The sequence below is a fragment of the Strix uralensis genome, chromosome 10, assembly GCF_047716275.1.
Source record: "Strix uralensis isolate ZFMK-TIS-50842 chromosome 10, bStrUra1, whole genome shotgun sequence".
Classification (NCBI taxonomy): Eukaryota; Metazoa; Chordata; class Aves; order Strigiformes; family Strigidae; genus Strix; species Strix uralensis.
The window spans coordinates 8669961-8689918 of NC_133981.1; the positions used below are offsets into that span (position 1 = coordinate 8669961).

At 45.5% G+C, this 19958-nt stretch overlaps 2 protein-coding genes across 13 annotated transcripts in view; one reads left to right on the forward strand and one right to left on the reverse strand.

The window, feature by feature from the left end:
* Positions 1-4311, forward strand: part of MITF (melanocyte inducing transcription factor) — a 111359-nt gene extending 107048 nt beyond the window's left edge. For all 12 annotated transcript variants that reach the window (XM_074879112.1, XM_074879114.1, XM_074879119.1 and 9 more), the window contains one exon: positions 249-4311. In XM_074879112.1, the coding sequence (XP_074735213.1) occupies positions 249-650 (402 nt within the window). In that variant the 3' untranslated portion in view covers positions 651-4311. The remainder of the gene's footprint in view (positions 1-248) is intronic.
* A 6445-nt stretch (positions 4312-10756) lies between these two features.
* Positions 10757-17764, reverse strand: LOC141947542 (2-epi-5-epi-valiolone synthase-like). The gene is made up of 6 exons (XM_074878711.1): positions 17750-17764; positions 17317-17594; positions 14384-15017; positions 12472-12705; positions 11533-11785; positions 10757-10857 (listed from the first exon to the last, which is right to left on the reverse strand). The coding sequence occupies exons 1-6, from the start codon at positions 17762-17764 to the stop codon at positions 10757-10759; spliced, it is 1515 nt and encodes a 504-aa protein (XP_074734812.1).
* Between the last annotated feature and the right edge of the window lie 2194 nt (positions 17765-19958).

Below are 19958 nucleotides of genomic sequence, written 5' to 3' on the forward strand. Positions count from 1 at the left end.
GGTTCTGAGGAGAAGTGTGAAGGACCTGTGTGGGGTGGTGTTCACCCACCTCTTCGAGATGGATGTTCAGGTGAAAATCTGCAGGGGAGAAGTGTACAAGGTACAAGCACTTGTCACTACTGGAAAGGAAAGAAACGGTTTGTGTCCAACAGAAGGAAACTCTTTAAGTCACAGTACACAAGAGCGTAAGGTAACGGATTTTGCTTTCAGAATTTTTATTTTAATTTGTCCCTTATCCTCCTTCACAGGAACTTGAGATGCAAGCTCGGGCACACGGACTGTCCCTTGTCCCCTCTACAGGCCTTTGCTCCCCTGATATGGTCAACAGGGTCATCAAACAAGAGCCTGTGCTGGACAACTGCAACCAAGACATCATGCCGCACCACACAGACCTGTCTTGCACTACCACCCTCGATCTCACTGACGGTACCATCACCTTCAGTGACAACCTCGGAAATGTGACTGAACCGACTGGCACTTACAGTGTTCCTGCAAAAATGGGATCCAAACTGGAAGATATCTTGATGGACGATACCCTCTCTCCTGTCGGAGTAACTGACCCGCTACTTTCCTCTGTGTCTCCTGGAGCGTCGAAGACGAGTAGCAGGCGGAGCAGCGTGAGCATGGAGGACACCGATCATGCTTGTTAGCATATACTTGGCACGCCTTTCATAAACTGCTTTGTTTATTGATCAGTAGATTAAATAATTTACCTTTTGTAGAATTTTTTGATTTTTTTTTTTCCTTGTGCTTCATCAGTAGCCCAGTGTGTGTGCGTGTGTGTATATATTATATATATAGGAATTTTTTTAGAAATTTTGTGAAGAAACTTGTATATTCTATTTTAAAACTACCATTGCCTCCAAAATATTGTACAACATATGTACAGTATCTGTGAACTGGATTCGCCAAGAACTTTGAACTGGTCAATCTACTCAAAGCAATAGAATTACAAATGAAGAGTCTGTTTCTACTGGGGGGGAGGGGGGAATTGTAGAATTGTAAATGCAACCTATTTACTTGGAAACAAAATGTAAAGTTAAAGAATGTAAAGAAACCAAAAAAAAAGTCCAATTTGTAGTTGTATTAATTGAATAGTGCTGCCTTAAAGATACAGTGTCCCTCAAACGTTGGTCTTTACATGACAAGTGTTTAGGGAAAAATACCCACCCTACTCCACTCAGAATACAAACAAAAAAAAGGTGTTTAGACATCCTGATTGTGTTGATTGCGATATAAAACGCTGTTGCTGAAAATTGCAGGGAGATAAGAGTCTCTTTCTCAGAGTGCTGTTTAATTTTACTCTGAGCTGATTTGGGTTTTCCTTTTGATCATGGTTCGAGTTTTTCTCTTAGATTTTTATTTTGTTTTGTAACACGTGTTGATGGCTTGCCAACAGTAAACCAAGCAGGAGCACTGTAAGTCAGTATACACTCTTTGGACAAAAAAAAGTGATACATTTTATCAACTGGGCACATTATGTTGTACATATCTAATTGGCTTTATTTTTTTTAAATTGCATTGTACAGTTTATTTTGATTTGCATGGATTCCTTAGTTATCCTCAACTTTTTGTTTTAAATATATTTGTATTTCATTTGTAAGATTTTTGCCTCTTAATATTGCAACAATTTTTTGACATTTTTAAAACTCATTGGAAGTTTTCTGCGTACATTGTAAACACTTGAAAGGAAGCTTTTCTGCAGGGTTCTGTGTTTTAAGAGAGATTTTGAGAATATTTTGTATATTACAGTCTCACTTTGAAAATGTTTTTAAACACATTTAAGGTAGAGTACAAATTTAGATTAGTTAATAAAACAACTCTGTAGAGAAACTGAACTTACATATTTATTTTTAGTGATACAGAAAAAAGTAGTAATATGCTTGGAAACATAAGTATGTAGTTAATATACCCGTTATAGTAATTTGTGTTTTATTTCAGCACTGGGGCTGACATAAAAAAACAAAAAAAAAAAGAGTAAATTACTGTATCTGCAAATAACTGTTACTTGATAACAATGTTATTAATTTTTAACATGCAACAATGTTGTAAAAGTAGTTCGGTGCATTATCTACTCAAGTGTAGTCCTATGCAATAACGGTAGTTATACTTGTATTATATCAAGCCTAGGTGTTTTACAGAGGTGACATGTGGTGTTACGAGCTAGACAGAGTGAATGGATTTCTCACTAGCAGCCTACAGCTGACTCGCAAGCGGCAGGCAAGCGTATCTCGTTCAGAATGAAGTGCCTTAAACTCTAGTTGTAGTCTTCCTCGACTAGCACTGACTGAAGTGTGTCATAGGAGAGAGCTTTAGGGTGATGTTTTACAGCACGTTGAAGTGTAGCATGGTGCCTACGTATAGAAAACAAGAGCTTCCCGTTCTCCTTTGTGCTACACTGGAAATTACATAGGATAAGTGAAACGGTTAGTGACTTGAGTGCCAGTTTGGCAGGCTTTATAAGGAAACCTTGGTCGCAGCAGTTAGTGTTCAGAAACCAAATGTGAATTGGGTAGCGATGGGACAGCAGGGGACAATGTCGGGAGTTCCCGTAGCCTGCGCCGTGGCTCGCTGAGCTTTTCCCCCAGCGTTTCACCAGGGAAGGCCCCTGGAAGCGTCCCCTGCCCAGCCCCGCTCCTCCCGGTGCTGACGGCGAGGGGCGCAGGGCTCGGTGGGGACGCAGCTCCCTGTGACAATACTCCAGGGTCTGCGTCCGTGTTGCTCTTTCCGTGGCTGTTGCTGGCTGCGCCCGGCCGTCTCCGTTTCTGCTTGAGCCGCGAGTTGTGTGTGAGCGTTGATGCAGCCACCGAGTTGTGGCTTTTTTCTTTCTTTTTTATTTTTTGAAGGAGGAGTGGAGTTAGATTATAATGATGCCTCTCCCCCCCACCCCAGACAGCTTTTCAGGAATGTGTCTTTCCTAGAGTAGCGAAGCTCTGGGCCAGGGCAGGACCCAGGAGTTTGCAGGGTGCACTGCAGCTATCACGGTCCTCGGGCAGGGAAATGCTCCCATTCCCTGCAAGGCAGCTGTGCTGTAGTTAGCTCCGAGTTGAGTATGCGGGTACAGGCTTCTGGTGCTGCTGTTTGGTAACGGTGACAGGTAAAGAAAATCAGGGCTGTGAAATGCTTGTAGCTGTAACACAAGGCTGCGTTACCCTTCCCCAGTAAAATGGGACAGCTCTGCAGCATTGTACAACAAAATCAGGGTGTGCGCGCTTGAGTGTAGTAACAGAACCACTGAATATGTTGAATAAGACTTTTGGTTTGATGCCCATACTGGGCATTCAGAAATTGAAGTCTAGACTGTGGTATATAAACATTTTTCAAGCTTACATGAAACCACTGGTACTTGCTGACAGCCATGACTTCTGATTTTTGGCTGCATGCTGTGTGGAGATGAGTTAGGATTCAAAGAAAACCGTTACATCAAGAGCTGGATTTCTTGATAAAAGTCGCTGTGGCCCCAGCATCTGTGTTGTGTGTTCTCCATACGTTGTGTTGCTCTGGGGTAACACGCGACTCGTCTGTGCCCTGCTCACTCTTCGCCCCGTGTTTCCTTAGGCTACACCCCTCCTTTGAGTTTGCCCACCCTTTGAATGGACGCACGTTGACGCTGCAGTGGGGACATCTCTAGGAGACACGGACCTCCAGGCGGGTGCTAACTGGAGATGTCTTTGCCTGTTTGAGCATCGTGGAACGTGTGGCCATGACGTTTTACAGGGGATCAATGGCAGAGGACAGAGACAGCAATTACAGGCAGGGTTTGGCATGAACTAGGTGGAGTGGGATGGACAGAAGTTGTTGCCCAGTCTGATGATGGTGTCTTGTGTGACACTGGGCTGGCTGTAGCTTCCCTGAGCGGGTGGTCGGGATACCTACCAGTTCTCACTTTGCCAAAGCCATGCAACAAGCAGGAACATGCAGAGTACCATGAAGTTCTTCCTTCCTGCTTTTGGCCTATAAAGCAATATTTAACCTTACAACCTGTAAAAGCAAAAGGAAGGTACATAAGGAAAGCACAAAGCACAAAATAATGCACTTACATTTATGTTGTTTGACATAAAATGCACTGGGGGGGAAGCTGATGTTGATAAAAGTATAAATACCTATATTTCTTGAAAAAGTGACATTAATTACTGCCTCTTGCTATGATGCTTGGTACTGTAATGTTGATATTCATCTGCTGTTGACTGCAGCAATAATTTGTGTATGGTCCATAGCACTGTAAATTATGGATCAATATTAATGTATCCAATGAAATAATTTGAACTGTTGTTCTTGATAGATGGATTAAAGCATTTGGTTTTTCACATACGTCTGTGTAAGCCACTCGTTTTCCATGTAAGTGAATCTTGTGTTTCTGTGCATTTGAAGTCCCAGCAGTGCTCCCGTGTTTGTGACTTGGCGGTGGATGTGTCCATGTTCCTGACCTGCTGTCAGTCAGCAGCTCTGGTTGTACCAGAGCTGTCCGGTTGTGTTAGTACCGCGGTAGCACGGGGAGGACGGAGCTACGGATCAGGCCCCGCTTGGCCTTTGAAGATAAACACCCAAGTGGATAGACCCAAAGCTTGTGGTCCAGCATAAGGAACTAAACAGGTGGACATGGAAAAACGTCTTTGCCTTTCCCCCCTCCTGTGGGCTCTTGCCTTTTGCCTCCCTTCACCTCCCGCCAGCTGTCCTGGGTCAGGCGTGGGCTCAGTGAGGCCTCAGGGTACCTACGCCTCCTTGCCATGCTGTCCCTCCTGCAGGGTCACCTGCCCCCAGCAGCCGTTTGCAGAAGCCCCTCACCACCCTCTCGAGCTGACCTGCACATGCGGGGATCCCAGTCCTCTCTCTGCTCCCCCTTGGGTCACTCCTCCAAAACCTCTGCTCACCCAATGTGCAAACAGCTGCTCCTGGATTGTGCCTGCAGCTGCAGCCTGTGCTGGTTAGCAAGCAGCTGGGCTCTTGTTTTGTCTTCCCATCTTCATTATTTCTCCCTGTCTCTCTGTTGTTTTCATCCCTTCTGGTCTTGTTCGCCAACAGGCTGTCGCTTACTGTGCTCACAGCGTGGAGTCCTCACCATCTCTGTGGACGTTGCTGCAGCAGCGGTGGTGGTTAATGCATATTATCTCATTGGTTTTAAACTCTGAATACAAACAATGGAAGCTTGGAATTTGGCCTGTGTCTTCAAAATCTGATCCTTATTAAGAGTAGAAAATACTTTATTCTGTTGCAATTAAAAGTGGCTAGCTGTCCTGCAACACTCAATTTAAAAAACAACCAAACAAACCATGCTGGGCAAAGCTACCTGACTCTGCTAGGACTACAGTAGAAAAGCCCTGCTTCCTCCTTGGAGAAGGCATTTGAATAAAAGCTTCTGAGTGTTACCAGGCAGGCTTTGTAATGCTATTTCTTTACAGATTCAGCAGAGTATTAGAATGTGGCATTGTAGTACTGCAGTAGGAAATCTATTTATTAGCAGCCTAGGATATAATTTCTAATTTAAATTTTGAGTTTTTAGATGTATTTTGGCTTTCCTTTTGGTGGTCAGTTGTGCCAGCACTGCATTTTGGGAGTGAATTTCCTGCTGTCAGTGGGAGCAGCTCCAGGATTTGTCTGGATTGCAGAACCCAGGAGGAGCAGGAAGAAAACCCATTGTGGGGACAATGGCTGTAAGCAGTTGCTCAATGTGTGTCAGCAGGAGGTGGTAGCAGGTCTGGTTAGAACCCTTTTAGTCCCTTCAGACAAGCCTGAAAAATTCTGTTCAGGGTAAGAAAGTGGATGTTAAAAATAAGGCCACCAACACCTGGTGGGGTCTGGTTTGCTGGAAAAGCCAGGCTGTGGGATGCTGCGGAGCTCGGCTGCGTGGTGCAGTGGCACGGCAGGACCTGCCACCATGTCACTGCGTCGTGCTTTCCTTCCGAGGAGATGCACCTGGGAGCTCGGCAGCTCCTGATGCCGGGCAGGAGATGGTGACTGCGCTGGCTGTGCAGGTACAGCCGCTGCTGTTCCTTTTACTATCGTATCTGGGGGTAAGTCCTGGCACTGAATGGTGGTTGTACTCTGTTTCTCCAGCTCATTTGAAATGCATTTGCTTAAAATTGCAGGGGAATGGCTTGAAAAAGTGTCCGTGACTTACTAAAATCAATAAGCCTTAATAGGATGCTGGCTCACAGGTTGAATGCGTGTGCACTGAGCATCGCCACTGTCCTTGCCTATGATCCAAAGTGCATTCTTACTTGAAACTGTTCCATTTTTAACTAAATTTTTGAGAGTGACTCTTTTAACGGGCATGTGTTGAGGCTCATGTTTCCACCGAGGCTTGAAGCTGCAGTTTCTTCCTTTTTTATGACTTTCTCAACTAGATTGCAAAGGAGCGAGAAGGCTTCTGTTGAACTTTGGCAATGCTGAATGCGGGCGGATGCTCTCATTCATGGTTCCCTGGAGAGAAGGCAGCTTCCAGCCCCTCCTGCTGCCACTCTGTTACCCCATCCCTGTGCTTCCCACAGCTGAGACCTGATCGCAGAGGGAAATGATGGTTCCTGTGACAGACCTCTATGTTAGTGCTGCCCAAGAGCTGTGTGAGGCAATGAGAAGGCTGCTACAGTCAGTAGGACGAGCCAGGGCATACAAAGAATCTCAGTATTGATTACTCTTAATATATTTATAAAAAAAAATATATATATAATTTATAAAAATCACCGTTGTTGAGGTACATGGTTGCATATTGTGGATACTGTCTCAGAGGAGCTATGAGAGAAATCCTTAATGCCCGATGCATCTGCTGTGGGCAGGGGAGGCCCGGGGAGCTGCACAGGGTGTCTGGGGGAGCTGTAGGACACTGTTTGAGGCTTTGGGAGCTGGGCACAGCCTGCCAGCAGTCGCCTCGCTATAGCTGTCAGGAGATAGGGCAGCTGCAATTATTTGGGAGGGAGGGCAAGCGCCTGGGTCCTGTGGGAGCAGGGCAGAGCTGGGTGCTGGTGGGGGTCACTGGGCCCCCGGCGTGTGCTCTGCATTTCTGAGTGGGGTTTGGTAGATGGAGCACATGGCTCTGGGGGCTCGCGTCTCGCTCACATGCTCTGCCTGCTCTCTTGCCGTTCAGCAGTGCCTCAGTGCTCCCGCTGGCTTTCCTCCTTTCCGCCTTTGATAGCAGCAGGAGTTAGGCAGGAATTAGAAAAGTGGGGAACAGCACACTCTTGTGGGGCTGCATTCTTTCCGGCCGGCTGCGAAGGTTTAATGAGGCTTCCCTGGGTGGGCACAGACCCCGCCGTGGTGATGATTTCGGCTGCATCCCGGCGCTGGCGGGGCGGAGGCGGCATCCCCATGGCTCTGCGTTAGCTCCATCCCGGCACAGGCCAGCGAACTCGCCTTGATCTAAGGCGAGCTATGATTTAATACTGTCATTTGCAAGTTGTTTTCTCTGAACGCAGCATGTAATTTGTACCAGCGGTAACGGCTCCAGACAGACAAACACAGAACGGTTGAGCACGTGTTGCACTGTACCAGGAATAGGGCAGTTGCTGTTATGTTCAGTGCTGTTTGTTTGGCCACTTTAAATACATCTAGTCAAAATCTGTTAGTGTCTTGAAGACCTCTGGCCAATTCTCATTTTACGTTCGGTACATTCAGTGTTACTATTGACTGGACATGAGTAATAACTGCTTAGATACCCCTTTATTAAAAAATATCAGAGCTCATAATCTTTCTCTTTTTCTTTCCCTGCTGCAAACCAGTTTCTAGAGCATGTTGTTGCAAAAGAAATTACTTCAGAAGATGTAAATAATAAAATAATTTCTTATTCTCTGACCACTAAAGTAATTTTATTCAAACAAAACCATGAAGAACTCGTGCTGTAGAAAACCCAGCTGGGTCCCGTATGGCTTTCCACTTTTCTCTTTGGAGTAATACGTCATTGAAAGTAATAAGAAAATAAGCAGAGATTTTAGGTCTAACGATAATAGTTCCATTCGAAAAAGCAGGAATTAAAGCTGAATAAATGGAAAAGAATTAAATTCATGCTAGACATTTAAAAAAATGCACTGCAAACAATGAGGTGTATTTTAAAAAGTCACTGTTTTATTAATAATACTTTCCACCTCCTTCCCTTGATCTTTCGATGACAAGCCTGGCAGAGACACTCTTTATCAGACACTGAAACAATTTAGCTGCTGTCACATGCCTTTCTTGATATACACGTATTAGTCACACAGCCGTTTTATGTTCTTTAGCATATTTTAGTATATAATTAAAAATGTGGCTGTCTGCTACTAAGCAACCAAGCATGTCAGGGGTTGATTGTATTCTGTCACCCGCAGCAGAAGGGAGAGTAAAAAATAATAATCATGTGTTCACTTTTCAGTCTTAATTGTGCTCCAGCTCCTTTGATATGTTGTTACACACACACCAGCTACTGAAGATGGAGGCAAAGCCAAAGTGTGGCAACGGTTGGCAGGTGACCCGCAGCCACGTCGCTGTCACTGATAGCATATCAGTCCTAAATGTTGGGCTTTTAATGTGTGTGTGTGTGTAGTTTTGTGACTCTTCTGGGTTCAGTTCGGCTGGACCTTGCTGAGCTGCTGCTTGGCTTTCCATGGGACTGGAGTGCTAAATGCTCCTGAGTCTCTCCCTGGACATTTAAAATAAGCCACTCAAGTTGATGTTTGTCTTGTACCTCCTCCATGTAGGTAGACGGGAGTAGGATGGCTGCACTGAAGGACACTGACTGTTGGGCAGCTAATAATCTTGTTCTTCATTCATTTCTAGATTATCTGATGTGAAAAATGGCCCATCCAACTCCTGGAGAGGAGGTAAACCACTCGCGAGTGTACCCAAGTGGTCACTGCCAACTCTGGGAGAGGAGCACCAGAGCTACAGGTCTCTGGTTCCAGAGAAGTGGCCAGCACCAGATTGGGGCAGAGACAACAGGCACCTCCCCTCCCGGAGCCTCTCAGCATGTTGCCCCTCAGCACTGCTGTAGTCAGGGCTCTTTCATGCTCCTAAAAAATTCCGATTCTCATCTAGTCTTGTGTTGCACTGTCCCTTTCTGTTCTAGCGAAAGGCTAACAGTGCAGATGGCTTCCCTGCGAGCGGGAGAGATGCTTTCCCCTCTCGGTGGCTGCTGTCAGGAACCAGCTGAATGAACCTGTTTGACAGTCTGGAAAAAGGACAGAATTTCATTGATATCCTCAGCCACAGGCTTGTTTAACTCAGAGCATTAGGGGATTATTTCTATGGGAAGACGTCGCTCTGAGGATGTGCTTTTACACTGTTTGCAGCGAGGGCCCTGTGAGAGGTCTGCTTGGTAAGGTGGTACCATCTGTGTGAAACCCCGTCCTGAAGCTAAAGAAACACATTGCTCTGGAGAAGGGCTGAGGAAGTCTTTTTTGTGTACTTTTAGGCACATCTCCAGGCTCAAGAGGGAAAAAAGACTTATTATGTCAGCTCTGTTCCTCACTTGTCCAGTGTCTTTCCATCTCTTGAGAACATGCAAATGTACACAGGCAAGCACTGCGTGCAGCAATGGAATCATTATTTTAAAAGTTTTCCAGTTTTAATAGCTTTTATTCAGCAAAACAGAAGCCAGCACATCAGCACAAATTGCTATGACATAAGGAGGAAAAAACAATAATGCCGTAAATAATTCAAAGGCTGTTTGTTGATTGTGATTCCTTTGAGTCAACCTCCAGGGATAAAGATGACATTGCCTTTACATCTTTCACAGTCAGCATCTGATATATAATCTGCTCTGAGTCTGCCGGGATCCTGAGGTGTAACACTGAGGTTGCTTGGAGATGATCAACTTTCTTTGTGTCCCATGATTCTCTTGGTTTTCCCCTGGCTGACCTTATCTACCTGGAAAGCACTGCGATGAGGACAGAGCCCCAGCCAGCCGGGGACAAGGAGGCCCGTGGGGATGCCTAGGTGGATCTGTGATATGGCCTGAGGCTCCACTTTGCTCATAGGCAACACTGATGCAAATTGTACTGTATTTGTCACACGGGTGGGGGTGGCACAGTAAAACCACTGCTATATATTCTGGCAGCAAGATGAGTCTTGCCAGCATGTCCTCAGTATCCAAGAGTCCCAAGACAGGACTGCTATGCTGTCAAGATCCAGCTCCTGTCAGGCTTCACAGCAGCGATATCTGCTGATCTGTGGCTACATCATGGGGCCTGTAACTGGAGTGTGTCTTTCCCTTACTGGGAGCAAAGGCTGGCAGCTGAGTTTCTTTTTTGGCTAGTTTGAATGAGCTAAGAAAACAAGAAGAACTCAGAATGCCAAAAGCAGTGAAGGAGATAACCCACTTCAAAGATTTTATATAGCAAGATTTTGCGTGGTGCTGTCAAGATGCCCCACTTCTTTTGCATGGTGTATGAGCCAGATACGCCAACTGACTTCAGGGGTCCAACAGCAAGCAATGGTGGGACAGCACTGTGCAAGGCCACGCAGCCCTCAGGTTGGAATAACCAAATGAATGAATAAATGTCACTCACTTCCCCCAGAGGAGACAGCTTGCTGTGAACTACACTATGGGCACTCTGTGGTTTCACTTCTGAGCGATCACTTCTTGAGCACTAATGAATTCCCTTTCAAGCAGAGCAACTGAAAGAGGTAAATCAGGTCAGATGCCAATATTCTTCTTGTTGCACGCAGCTCTGGGGTGTACGTGGTTTTACAGGTGCTGCTGTATTTATCTTGTGTAAAATTCAGTCCTGCCCACTAACTTACAGTGTTGAACAATGCATGGAGCAGGACCGTCAGCCTGGGCTTGCAGTTCTCAGAGGGCAGCTGTCTCTTCTTCCAGCACCGACTTGCAGTCCCGGACCCACAGCTTGTATGCTCTTTCCAGGGTCTCTTCACTAGTGTCGTTGAATATCTCTGTAAAATAAGACTTGTTAATTGGACATCCAGAGAATCTTTTCCTGCCTGCATACACTGACTCACTAGCGGGGAGAGTAGCCCCTCCAAACAGTTTATGGGAGTCTGTTTTCTTGTGAGTGTGTAGAGACTGAACTTCATGGAAATTGGATGGATGGATACTGATGCAAGGGATCACAACCTGGTCTCATGCATTGTTTTTCTATGTTAGGGGTGGTTGGTTTTGTTTTTAAAAATCTTGTAAGTAAGAGTGTTTCACCACTGATATTAACAGATACTATTTAGTTTTCAGGTATTAGTTCTAGGCACAGTAATACATTACATTCTTTTTGCCAAGGATTAACAAAGGAGTTGCTTCTCCCTTATGACAGTGGTTTGCTGCCAGAGCACTACCTTTAGACTGCTGGTTCACAAACACATTTGCAAAGTGAATTGGTCAATCATAATGCAATTAATTAGACCTCAATCTGTAACTGAGTTCTGGTGCTTACACACAAGAGAAGGATCCTGTCTCTTGATGGGTTTATCGAGATGTTTAGAAAAGCGCAAGTAAAACCAGAAACATACAACTGCAGAACTACAGGGCATGTTTTCCAGCATGTCACTGTGCTGGGATGCCCGCTGCCCCCCACATGCCCGCTCCCGGGGGCTCCCCAATGTCCCTCGCCGCAGTACCTGCTACGCCGAGGCCGGTGGGGAGAGGCATCCGGGGCTGTCCCCCGCTGTGTTTCAGGCGCTCCATCAGAGCTCTCTTGATGAGGGTCCAGCTGCAGCCGCCGTGCCAGACCGGCAGCTCCAGGCCCCTCATGCACTGGATGATCTGCTCCTTCTCGTCGGTGGTTATGAGCCCCCGCACGTGGGCGACGTACGTCATGAATGCCATGTCGATGTTCACAGCTTCTCCATGCATCAGCGATGGCAAAACCCTCTGAAATGGAGCAAAGGTGGGTGGGTGAAAAGGTTCGGGTTGACAAATAGTAAATAAGAAGGCTTTTTCTAAAAGTACTTGAGAAAATTCACATTCAACTCACAGCAGTAGAAGTACAGATTTGCTGGATGTTAGCATCTTGTGATTTATGGTTTGCAGAGGATGACTTCTTTTACAGGTGATTAATTGCATGTAAAATCTCCCATAGGGATCTGGGAGCTAATTCTCCTCCCATTCAAATCACTGATCAAGAGCATCATGGGATGGAGAGAAGAACTCTGAATTTTGCATAAGGTCCAGTCCTCCCCCCTTACTCCTCAGTGGCAATTTCTCCCCAGTAATACAGGCTATGGTCTCCATGCCTTTGCACTGTTGTAGCCCATGTTGGTGGTTTCTAATGGCTTCGCTGAAGTCTGGTCATCTTTGTGCTTTGGTAAATCCCTGGTAAGAAGCAATAACTGGCCCGTGGTCTGAATAGGAAACACGGGTGGGGGTGTGGGGGAAACGGGGCAGGGAAAGGGGTCTCTTTATCCAGCAGAACTAGACTGGGTGTGTTGGGTGATCAGAGGTAACATGCAAATCTGGAGTTTAGCTCAGCTCCTTTTGCACAGTTTTCATGCTGCTGATTGATTTTTTTTTTTTTTTTTTTTTTAAACAGATGTTGAAATATAAAGTCTGTCACTCACCATTTCCAGCTCTGGACTTATAACATGGCCAAAATCAACCAGTCTGTCCAGGTCATCCTCCCAGAGGTTGGGAGCCAGCTCTTCCAACATGGTTTCAATGGCAATTCTGGTAGTCTGCAGTGCAGCATCCCTGTGGTCAGCAGAGCCACCGTAGGACTGGAACTTGGTGTCCAGCAGGTATTTCCCATGACTCTTGAGCAGGTCAAACAGCCCTTTGTGTTTCATGAGTGCCATCTAAGGTAGAACAGAAAAGGGAATTAGAGATAATTATGCAATCCTTGAGTGTGCTGTTGAAAACCTGAGTGTTTCAATAGACTGGACACTAATATCATGTTATGCACTGGTAAAGAAATACCTACACACTCGGTACATGGGCAAGTTCTACCTCTGCAACATGCAAAAGTATTTCTGTAGACACAGTTCCTGGTTAGCATGTATATGGGACTGTAGGAGTAGGGGAGGATACACCAGTTTGGTATATATTCAGGTCTCAGGGAAATGCGACCTGGTGGTGTTGCACACGTTTTCAGCTATGATAAGTGAAGATGTATGCAAAAGACAGTGTGGAAATGCCCAGTGGGGCTCTGGTTAAATGGCAGAGATGATGGGAACACTGGTGAGCAAGTTCCCTTGCTACTGGGCAACCCTGACCGTCCTGTGAGCTTGCTACATGCTCCAGTAGCCCAGCAGACAGTTTGTAATGAGCTTTGGCTATCTGTGTGCCTGGCAGGAAACTTGAGACTCTCTCAGCTGAATGGTGGCCATCCCCAGGACAGGGACTGGATGGTGTACATCCCCAGGATAACATTCATCTAATCCTTGGAATTGCTCTCTGGGCAAGGGAAGGTGGGAAAGCACTGCAGTATGGGCAATACGAGGGTTCAGAAGCTGTTTCATCATTACAAGTATGTATTTTTTTCACTCTCTGACTCGGTCATTAGGTCCCTCCTGGAGTGGGGAATGGTGACTTGTGAGTTTCCCAGTGCCTGCCACAAACCTCCAGATATCGTGGGGAGTTCCCACTGTGCAAGCACTGGAAAATGCTACTGATGAACTTATCTCTAATACACTCTAACTTGAACTCTGCTTTATCAAAGCTCTTTAGGCATAAAACCATTTACTGTTCACTTCCCAAGTAATTTTAGAAGTGAAATTTGTCTCACAGGAGATGGATTGACCATACTCAACATACCCCGCGAGGTAGGCACAAATGATCTTGCAGATTATTAATCTCCAGTATAATGAAACTCAAATTCTCTGCCAACAGTTCATTTTAGAGTGCTATGGATCAGCCTGAACTGGAAGATGCTTTCTTCCCTAGTTGTTCTTTGTCTCTCTCTGGCCTTGAGTTTTGGAGTTTATTCCACAGGGTTAGCACTAGGCACTGTGTGTAAGGGATATTCTAACAAGTTTAGCAGCTGTAAAAATATATATAGGCTCAATGAAAGTTAAAAGTCCCCATGCAGCCTTGATGGCACACCTTTGTTTCTATAGGGTGGTTTATACAATGCCACGGATGCTGATGGACATCTTACCAGCATTGAGGGCTTTCAAGGGGACTTACAAGAAAGATGGAGACAGACTTTTTAGTAGGGCCTGTTGCAGTAGGACAAGGGGTAATGGTTTAAACTAAAAGAGGGTAGCTTCAGACTAGATATAAGGAAGAGATTTTTTACGATGAGGGTGGTGAAACACTGGAACGGGTTGCCCGGAGAGGTGGTAGATGCTCCATCCCTGGTAACGTTCAAGGTCAGCTTGGACGGGGCTCTGAGCAACCTCGTCTAGTTGAAGATGGTCCCTGCTCATTGCAGGGGGGGGTGGACTAGGTGACTGTTAAAGATTCCTTCCAACCCAAACCATTCTATGATTCTACGATTTCAGTTTTGAAAACTGCAATTACAAAAGTTCATACCTTTAAAATTTCACCAAGGCCATTGGAGATGTGTCGCCGAGGAATGCTCTGAATGAAGGATCTATCCAGGAAACTAGCTACTGGGGGCGTGTACCCCCCAAGCTTGTTCTTACACTGCAGGAAATTCACCCCGTTCTTTGCCCCCACGCTGGCATCAACATAAGAGAGGAGGGTTGTTGGGACCCGAATGTAAGGGGTACGTCTTCTATAGAGCGATGCAGCTAGTCCCACGATGTCCAGGCAGACGCCTCCTCCGATGGCAATGATGGGCTCAGTTCGCCTGTCAATGCTGAAGTTCTGGACTTCTTGCAAGATGTTCAAGACCAGGTCCATGGATTTCGTTTCTTCAGTGGTAGGCAGGGCGAGGATTTTGTGCTGAACATTATTCTCTTCAAAGTATTCTCTGACTTTGGAGCCATAAAGTTCATCAACAACTTCATCTATGACAATAAAGCGCCTCAGCTTTCTTTTGCCGCTAGTGGCTAGCTCTAGTTGCTGGGGGTCAGTAATGTGACCCCAGAGCAAAGTAGTGTTGGAAGGATCCAGAATATTGTATGTTTCTACCACTTTGTAGCAAAAATAGATGGGAGCTTCAATTGTCCAGGAAATCCCACCTTCAGAGACGCATTCACCTCTGGCAAGGATCAGAAAACATGGTTTGAAATCATATTCCTCTTTTGTACTTAGCATGTCTGAACTAGTTTAAGGACATAACTGAGGGGTGGAGTATGGGGGGTCTCCTGCCTGTGCACTGCAGAAGTGTGGGGCTGCGAGGGTGGGATGCGTCTCCTGGGTGTCAGGGCTCAATTGTGTTGGCACTGGAGAAACCCTCCCACATCTTAGAGAGCAGTCAAATGGTTGAACTTCTACATGGTAATGATAAAACAGAGAGCAAGAAGGGCTGGAAAAGCAAATATTTTTCCTTCCAATTCATTCATCAATAAAACAGCAGAAAGCCCTAGACCAATCATTCCAGCTTCCCAAAAGGGAGTGGGGAAGAGATTGCCAAAATTTTCCAAAGTATTTATGAAGGAACCATCCTCTGCTCAGTATATCTGGGTGATATGAGTTGATTTATTCCTGTCTATCTGCGCACAGCCACACACATATACACACCTCCATACAAAATAGTGTCTCTCCAGTTCTCCAGCTGAACAGTGGATCTCATCAAAGAGTGGATCTCTTTACCTCAAAACGGGTATGATAGAAATAGGAAGTGCTCCCAGGTAGTTAAAATAAAAAAGTAATTATTTGAGAGTTGGCAAAGGTTTCTATAGTGGAGTTTGAAAGTTTAAATAGAAGCCTACAAAGTTGGCACAGTATCTATCTAAAACTATTTTATTTAAAATAAAATACTATTTAGATAGTATCTATCTAAAACAGTGAAAAACACAGGCCTGTAACCCAGTTATTACTTCTCCTGTTGGGAAAGGGGGAGCCAGGTGAAAAACAAGTGGCTTTTTTAGTTTGTTGGGAATCAGGAAAGGATTTTTTTTTTTTTTTTTAAAGACAGAACAAAACTGAAAAATGTATTTTATATAAGACCTCTTCTTGAGCTGCAGTTGGGTAAAAATTGAAAATTTCTAAGAACCTTTTTTTTTTTTTGAATGAGCAGATGACTCATTGGATAATCAGATTTCTATACATGCCCAATTTCTTTCCACATGCCTGAACTTTCTCTTGTAGGTCTAAATAGATGCTTTTCTGCTTTCTTTACCAAATTGTCTCTAAACCTGGCCTAAACTTTTTTAAGTATTAAAGAAAAACAGTGAGTATTTATACCTTCCATAAAATTTCATCTGGCCTTTTAAAAAGCAATCATCATGTACATTTTAATGCACCAAATATATACCTTATAGCTGTACTTTATGTGCATGTGCATCCCTCTCTGGCATGTGATCCTTCTAAGAGACAGGATGGTTTTGAATGTTAGTTGGTGGAATCAGTTTTTGGTGCCGGATGGCACAACTAGCACCCATTGCAACCTCTCTGATGTACGAAAATAGTGGTGAATTTGAAGCTGAATGTACCCTTGTTGAAGCATATGACAGCTGAGGATTTTTCTGCGTGTTTTCTGAGCCCTAGGTTCTTTCTGCTATTGTTTGAGGACCAGCAGACTGCCTTTGGCTCTGCTGAAGCCCTGTTGTATCTACTGCACCTCTGCCTGAGCAACGCTCGCGCGCAGCCGCTGCCCGCTGCTGGCACGGGTGAAGATCCCGTCAATCCTGAGTATGACAAATGCTAGAAAACTTCTGACATGCAAACTTAGCCAGATTAAGGAAGACCTGCATCACAAATGGGTCTTCATGTGCCTGTGAAAACGAGTATCCTGTAATTAAAGGATAATTCACTGGAGAGATATACTATCAGCAAAGAGCTGATCTCAGGGGAATTTGTGTCTCTCTGTCTGAAGCAGCGTTAGGTGACTTCTACAGTTTGAGAGATGTGTTATGGGTTTTGCTCCTGTCAGTGACCTACTGTGTTAATTTTTCCCATCTAGACATTTCATTTATCTGCAACCATCTCTATAAATGCGTCCTTCTCCCGTGCCTGTGGATGAGCTTTTGCACACAAAGATTTCATGTACATATAGGGGAAAAAAAGCCCAGGTGCGGCATTCAGAAGTCCCTGTGTAAGCTTTCCAGAAGTTTAAAGAAACTTCCCACCTACAAAAATTGAGGCTGTTGATAAAATTCCCTCTTTAACTTTGCCAAGTCATGCCAAGGAGAACAGCAAATACCCGTGCTGCCATATTGCACACATTTTGAAGCCCACTTTCACAGAGTTGTACGTGTAATGGTGGGTTTAAGCCGCAGTGGCACACAAGATGGTTTTTCCATCTGAGAAGCACCCCAGCAGGAAGACTACACAGTTTGGCTAGCTAGAGCCATCCGACACAGTTGTCAGTGAGCAATCTGGGATTCTATACTTACATTTTTGCTTCGGAGAGAGTTATCTTGTCCTCACAGTCGGAAAGGGCTTCTCCTTTCTTGATCCGGCACCACGTGCTCTTGACTCGCACCAGCTGGAAGTCTGTCTGCTGGGTCTCCTGGGGCACAGTGGCCAGGGCTGCTGGAGCAAAGGCCTCTTTTGACACTGGCATGCCTCCAGAAGGTAAAATCTCCCCGTTAAGAGATGTCCCGTAACTGAGTGCCTTTGAGGTGCTTTTTAAAGGCTCCAGGTGACCAGGCGTTGGAGGGGGAGGTATTGTCTCCACGGGGGAGACCAATTACAAAACTAAGATTATCTAATCTGGGATGCACGTTAGGGGTGGTAAGAGCATTTGAAGACACGTGCAAGTACCAGGATGGGGTTGTATAATCAGGTAGTTTTATAATGCTTAAGAAGTACAATATGAGTTCATACCTTAACTTCCAACATGATGCCCTACAGCAAATTTAAAGTTATGAAAGGCAATTTCTGTGATTCTCCATGATGTTCAGGAACTTCCTTTGCTGTGTGGAGCCACTGATCTGGCTGTGGCTCTAAACCACTCTTAGGGGGTGAGACAGGAGCAGAATCATGGGGATGGGATTGATACCAGCTGGTTAAACCTCTTTTGAACTCACATTCCCATGATTCTCTTGAATTGAGGAACAGAATTTGGTTTTAGCTTTCATGGTGGGTTTAAAAAATTAATCAGAGTTTATCTCCTGAAAGGCTGTTTGGGGGGTGAGCTGAGTTTTGATTCATTTGCTCAGCTGCCTGTGGGACTCTGAGAGTCTGAGGTTTCCCTGCGGTGGAGTCATTTCAGGATCAGCAGTCTGGTCCAGGCAATGGTATCTGAGCCTTGATGACCCTGCCTTTTGGGTCCCATGCTTTCCTGCAATTATCACCTATTTGTCTTATTAAGACTCTGCCAGATTCCTCCCCCCCACCCCCTACTCGGGGAGACCCCATCTCCCTGACCCAAAAGCACATTGACCTTGTGGGGTGGCTCAGCCAGGGGGATAAATTCCCCTTCTAGGAAGCAATGGCATGGTGGGGGCTGGAGCGGGGGTCCGTGCTGGCAGTGGTGGCCAGCACCCTGCTTCTCACGTGACTGAGGGATGCACAATTCACCTTTCCGTATGATCTTCCAGCTGGGGCTTTCGGAGGGCCCTGGGCTCAGCTTGTCCCACCAAACATTCCCTTGGCATACAGCTCTGCGTGCTGAGCACAGGGGAAGATCTTCCTCTGATTTTTCCAGCAGTGCCTGAAGGTACAAACTCATCTTTGCTGCCTTCTTGGCCATGTTTCTGAAAGCTGTTCTTGTTCAGAAACAAAGATCAAGAAAACCGAAAACAGGCGTAAAAGCAAAGGCTGGAAAAAACAGTTCAAGAGCCCATCGGGTAAGACCACTTCATTGCATTGAAGGTCTAGTTGCAGCCAAACTCACTTAAGAACCTACATTTATCTCAACTAATTTTGGGAAAAAGCTACAAGAGTAAACTCTAAAGCCCTGTAGTCCTGCTCCAGGAAGGGTAACAACTCCTAGCATCTAGTTCTCACTGCTGGCTTCATCTCCAGATGGCAAAGTGCTTTGCAAAGAGGACAGACTGTTATCCCCATTTTACAGAAGAGAAAAATAGAGTCACCAGAAGAGAAGTAACTTGCCCAAAGTCACCTCCAAAGCTAGCGGAGGGTGGATTAGATGGCATACGAAAGCTTTTAGCCTGTTTACCAAATACTCATCTGAAATTTTAAGTCCCAATCCAAACACAATTTGGATTGCTTTCCACAGGGACTGCAGCTCTAATGCAGTTTGTTGTTTACTAAATCATAAGATAGAATAATCTTAGGTATGCAAGGAGGTCTGTCCTCTTTGTCTTGTTTATTTGTTTTGATTAATAGCAATCCACTGAGCACTGGGACTTATTTTATTTGCTTTTCTTTTACTCTTTTGTCCTGTGCATTTACTTATTTTCTGTTTATACTTCCCTGTTGTGTTTTGGGGGCATTGAAATGTCTTCTGTTTCATTTTAGGAATTGACAAATTGACTTTCTAATGTCTGCCTGCTTGCCATAGCCAATGACTGCCATGTCCTTGTATGATCTATCCTGCAGAGGGGCTGCCAAGAGCCTTGCAGCGAAGACCTGCTCCTCACAGGCTCTTCATTTCCTCTGCCCAGCTCCAGAGTCTGGACCCCCCAGAGCAGGGGGTTCTCCCATGTTTGGCTGTGCAGGGCAGTGGTGACCTTGTAGCTATGGACCACTTGTAGATAATCTGGGGTTCAAAGCCCTGGGACTTTTTTGGCCTCATAGCTGATGGTTCAGCTGGGACACATGTCTGTGCTATGTAACCAGAAGGTTATGAAACTGCCAATTATCTCCTTGAGATCCAACAGCATCCCGAGGTCAGGATGTGAACATTGCTCTTATGTAAAGTGAAGGCACTGAAAGTCAGCTTTCTTTTTTTCATGTCAGATGCTGTTGGATCTCACCGGCTGCCTGTGCTCTGGGTGCGGGCAGGCAGGTGCAGCTGGAGCAGCGGGTGCAGCCCCAGCCTGGGGCCATCCTCCCTGCGCAGCCGCTCCCCAGGGCTGGGGCTCTGCCCAGGTGATCCTGGGTGGAGAAGCCCATCCCCTCGATGGAC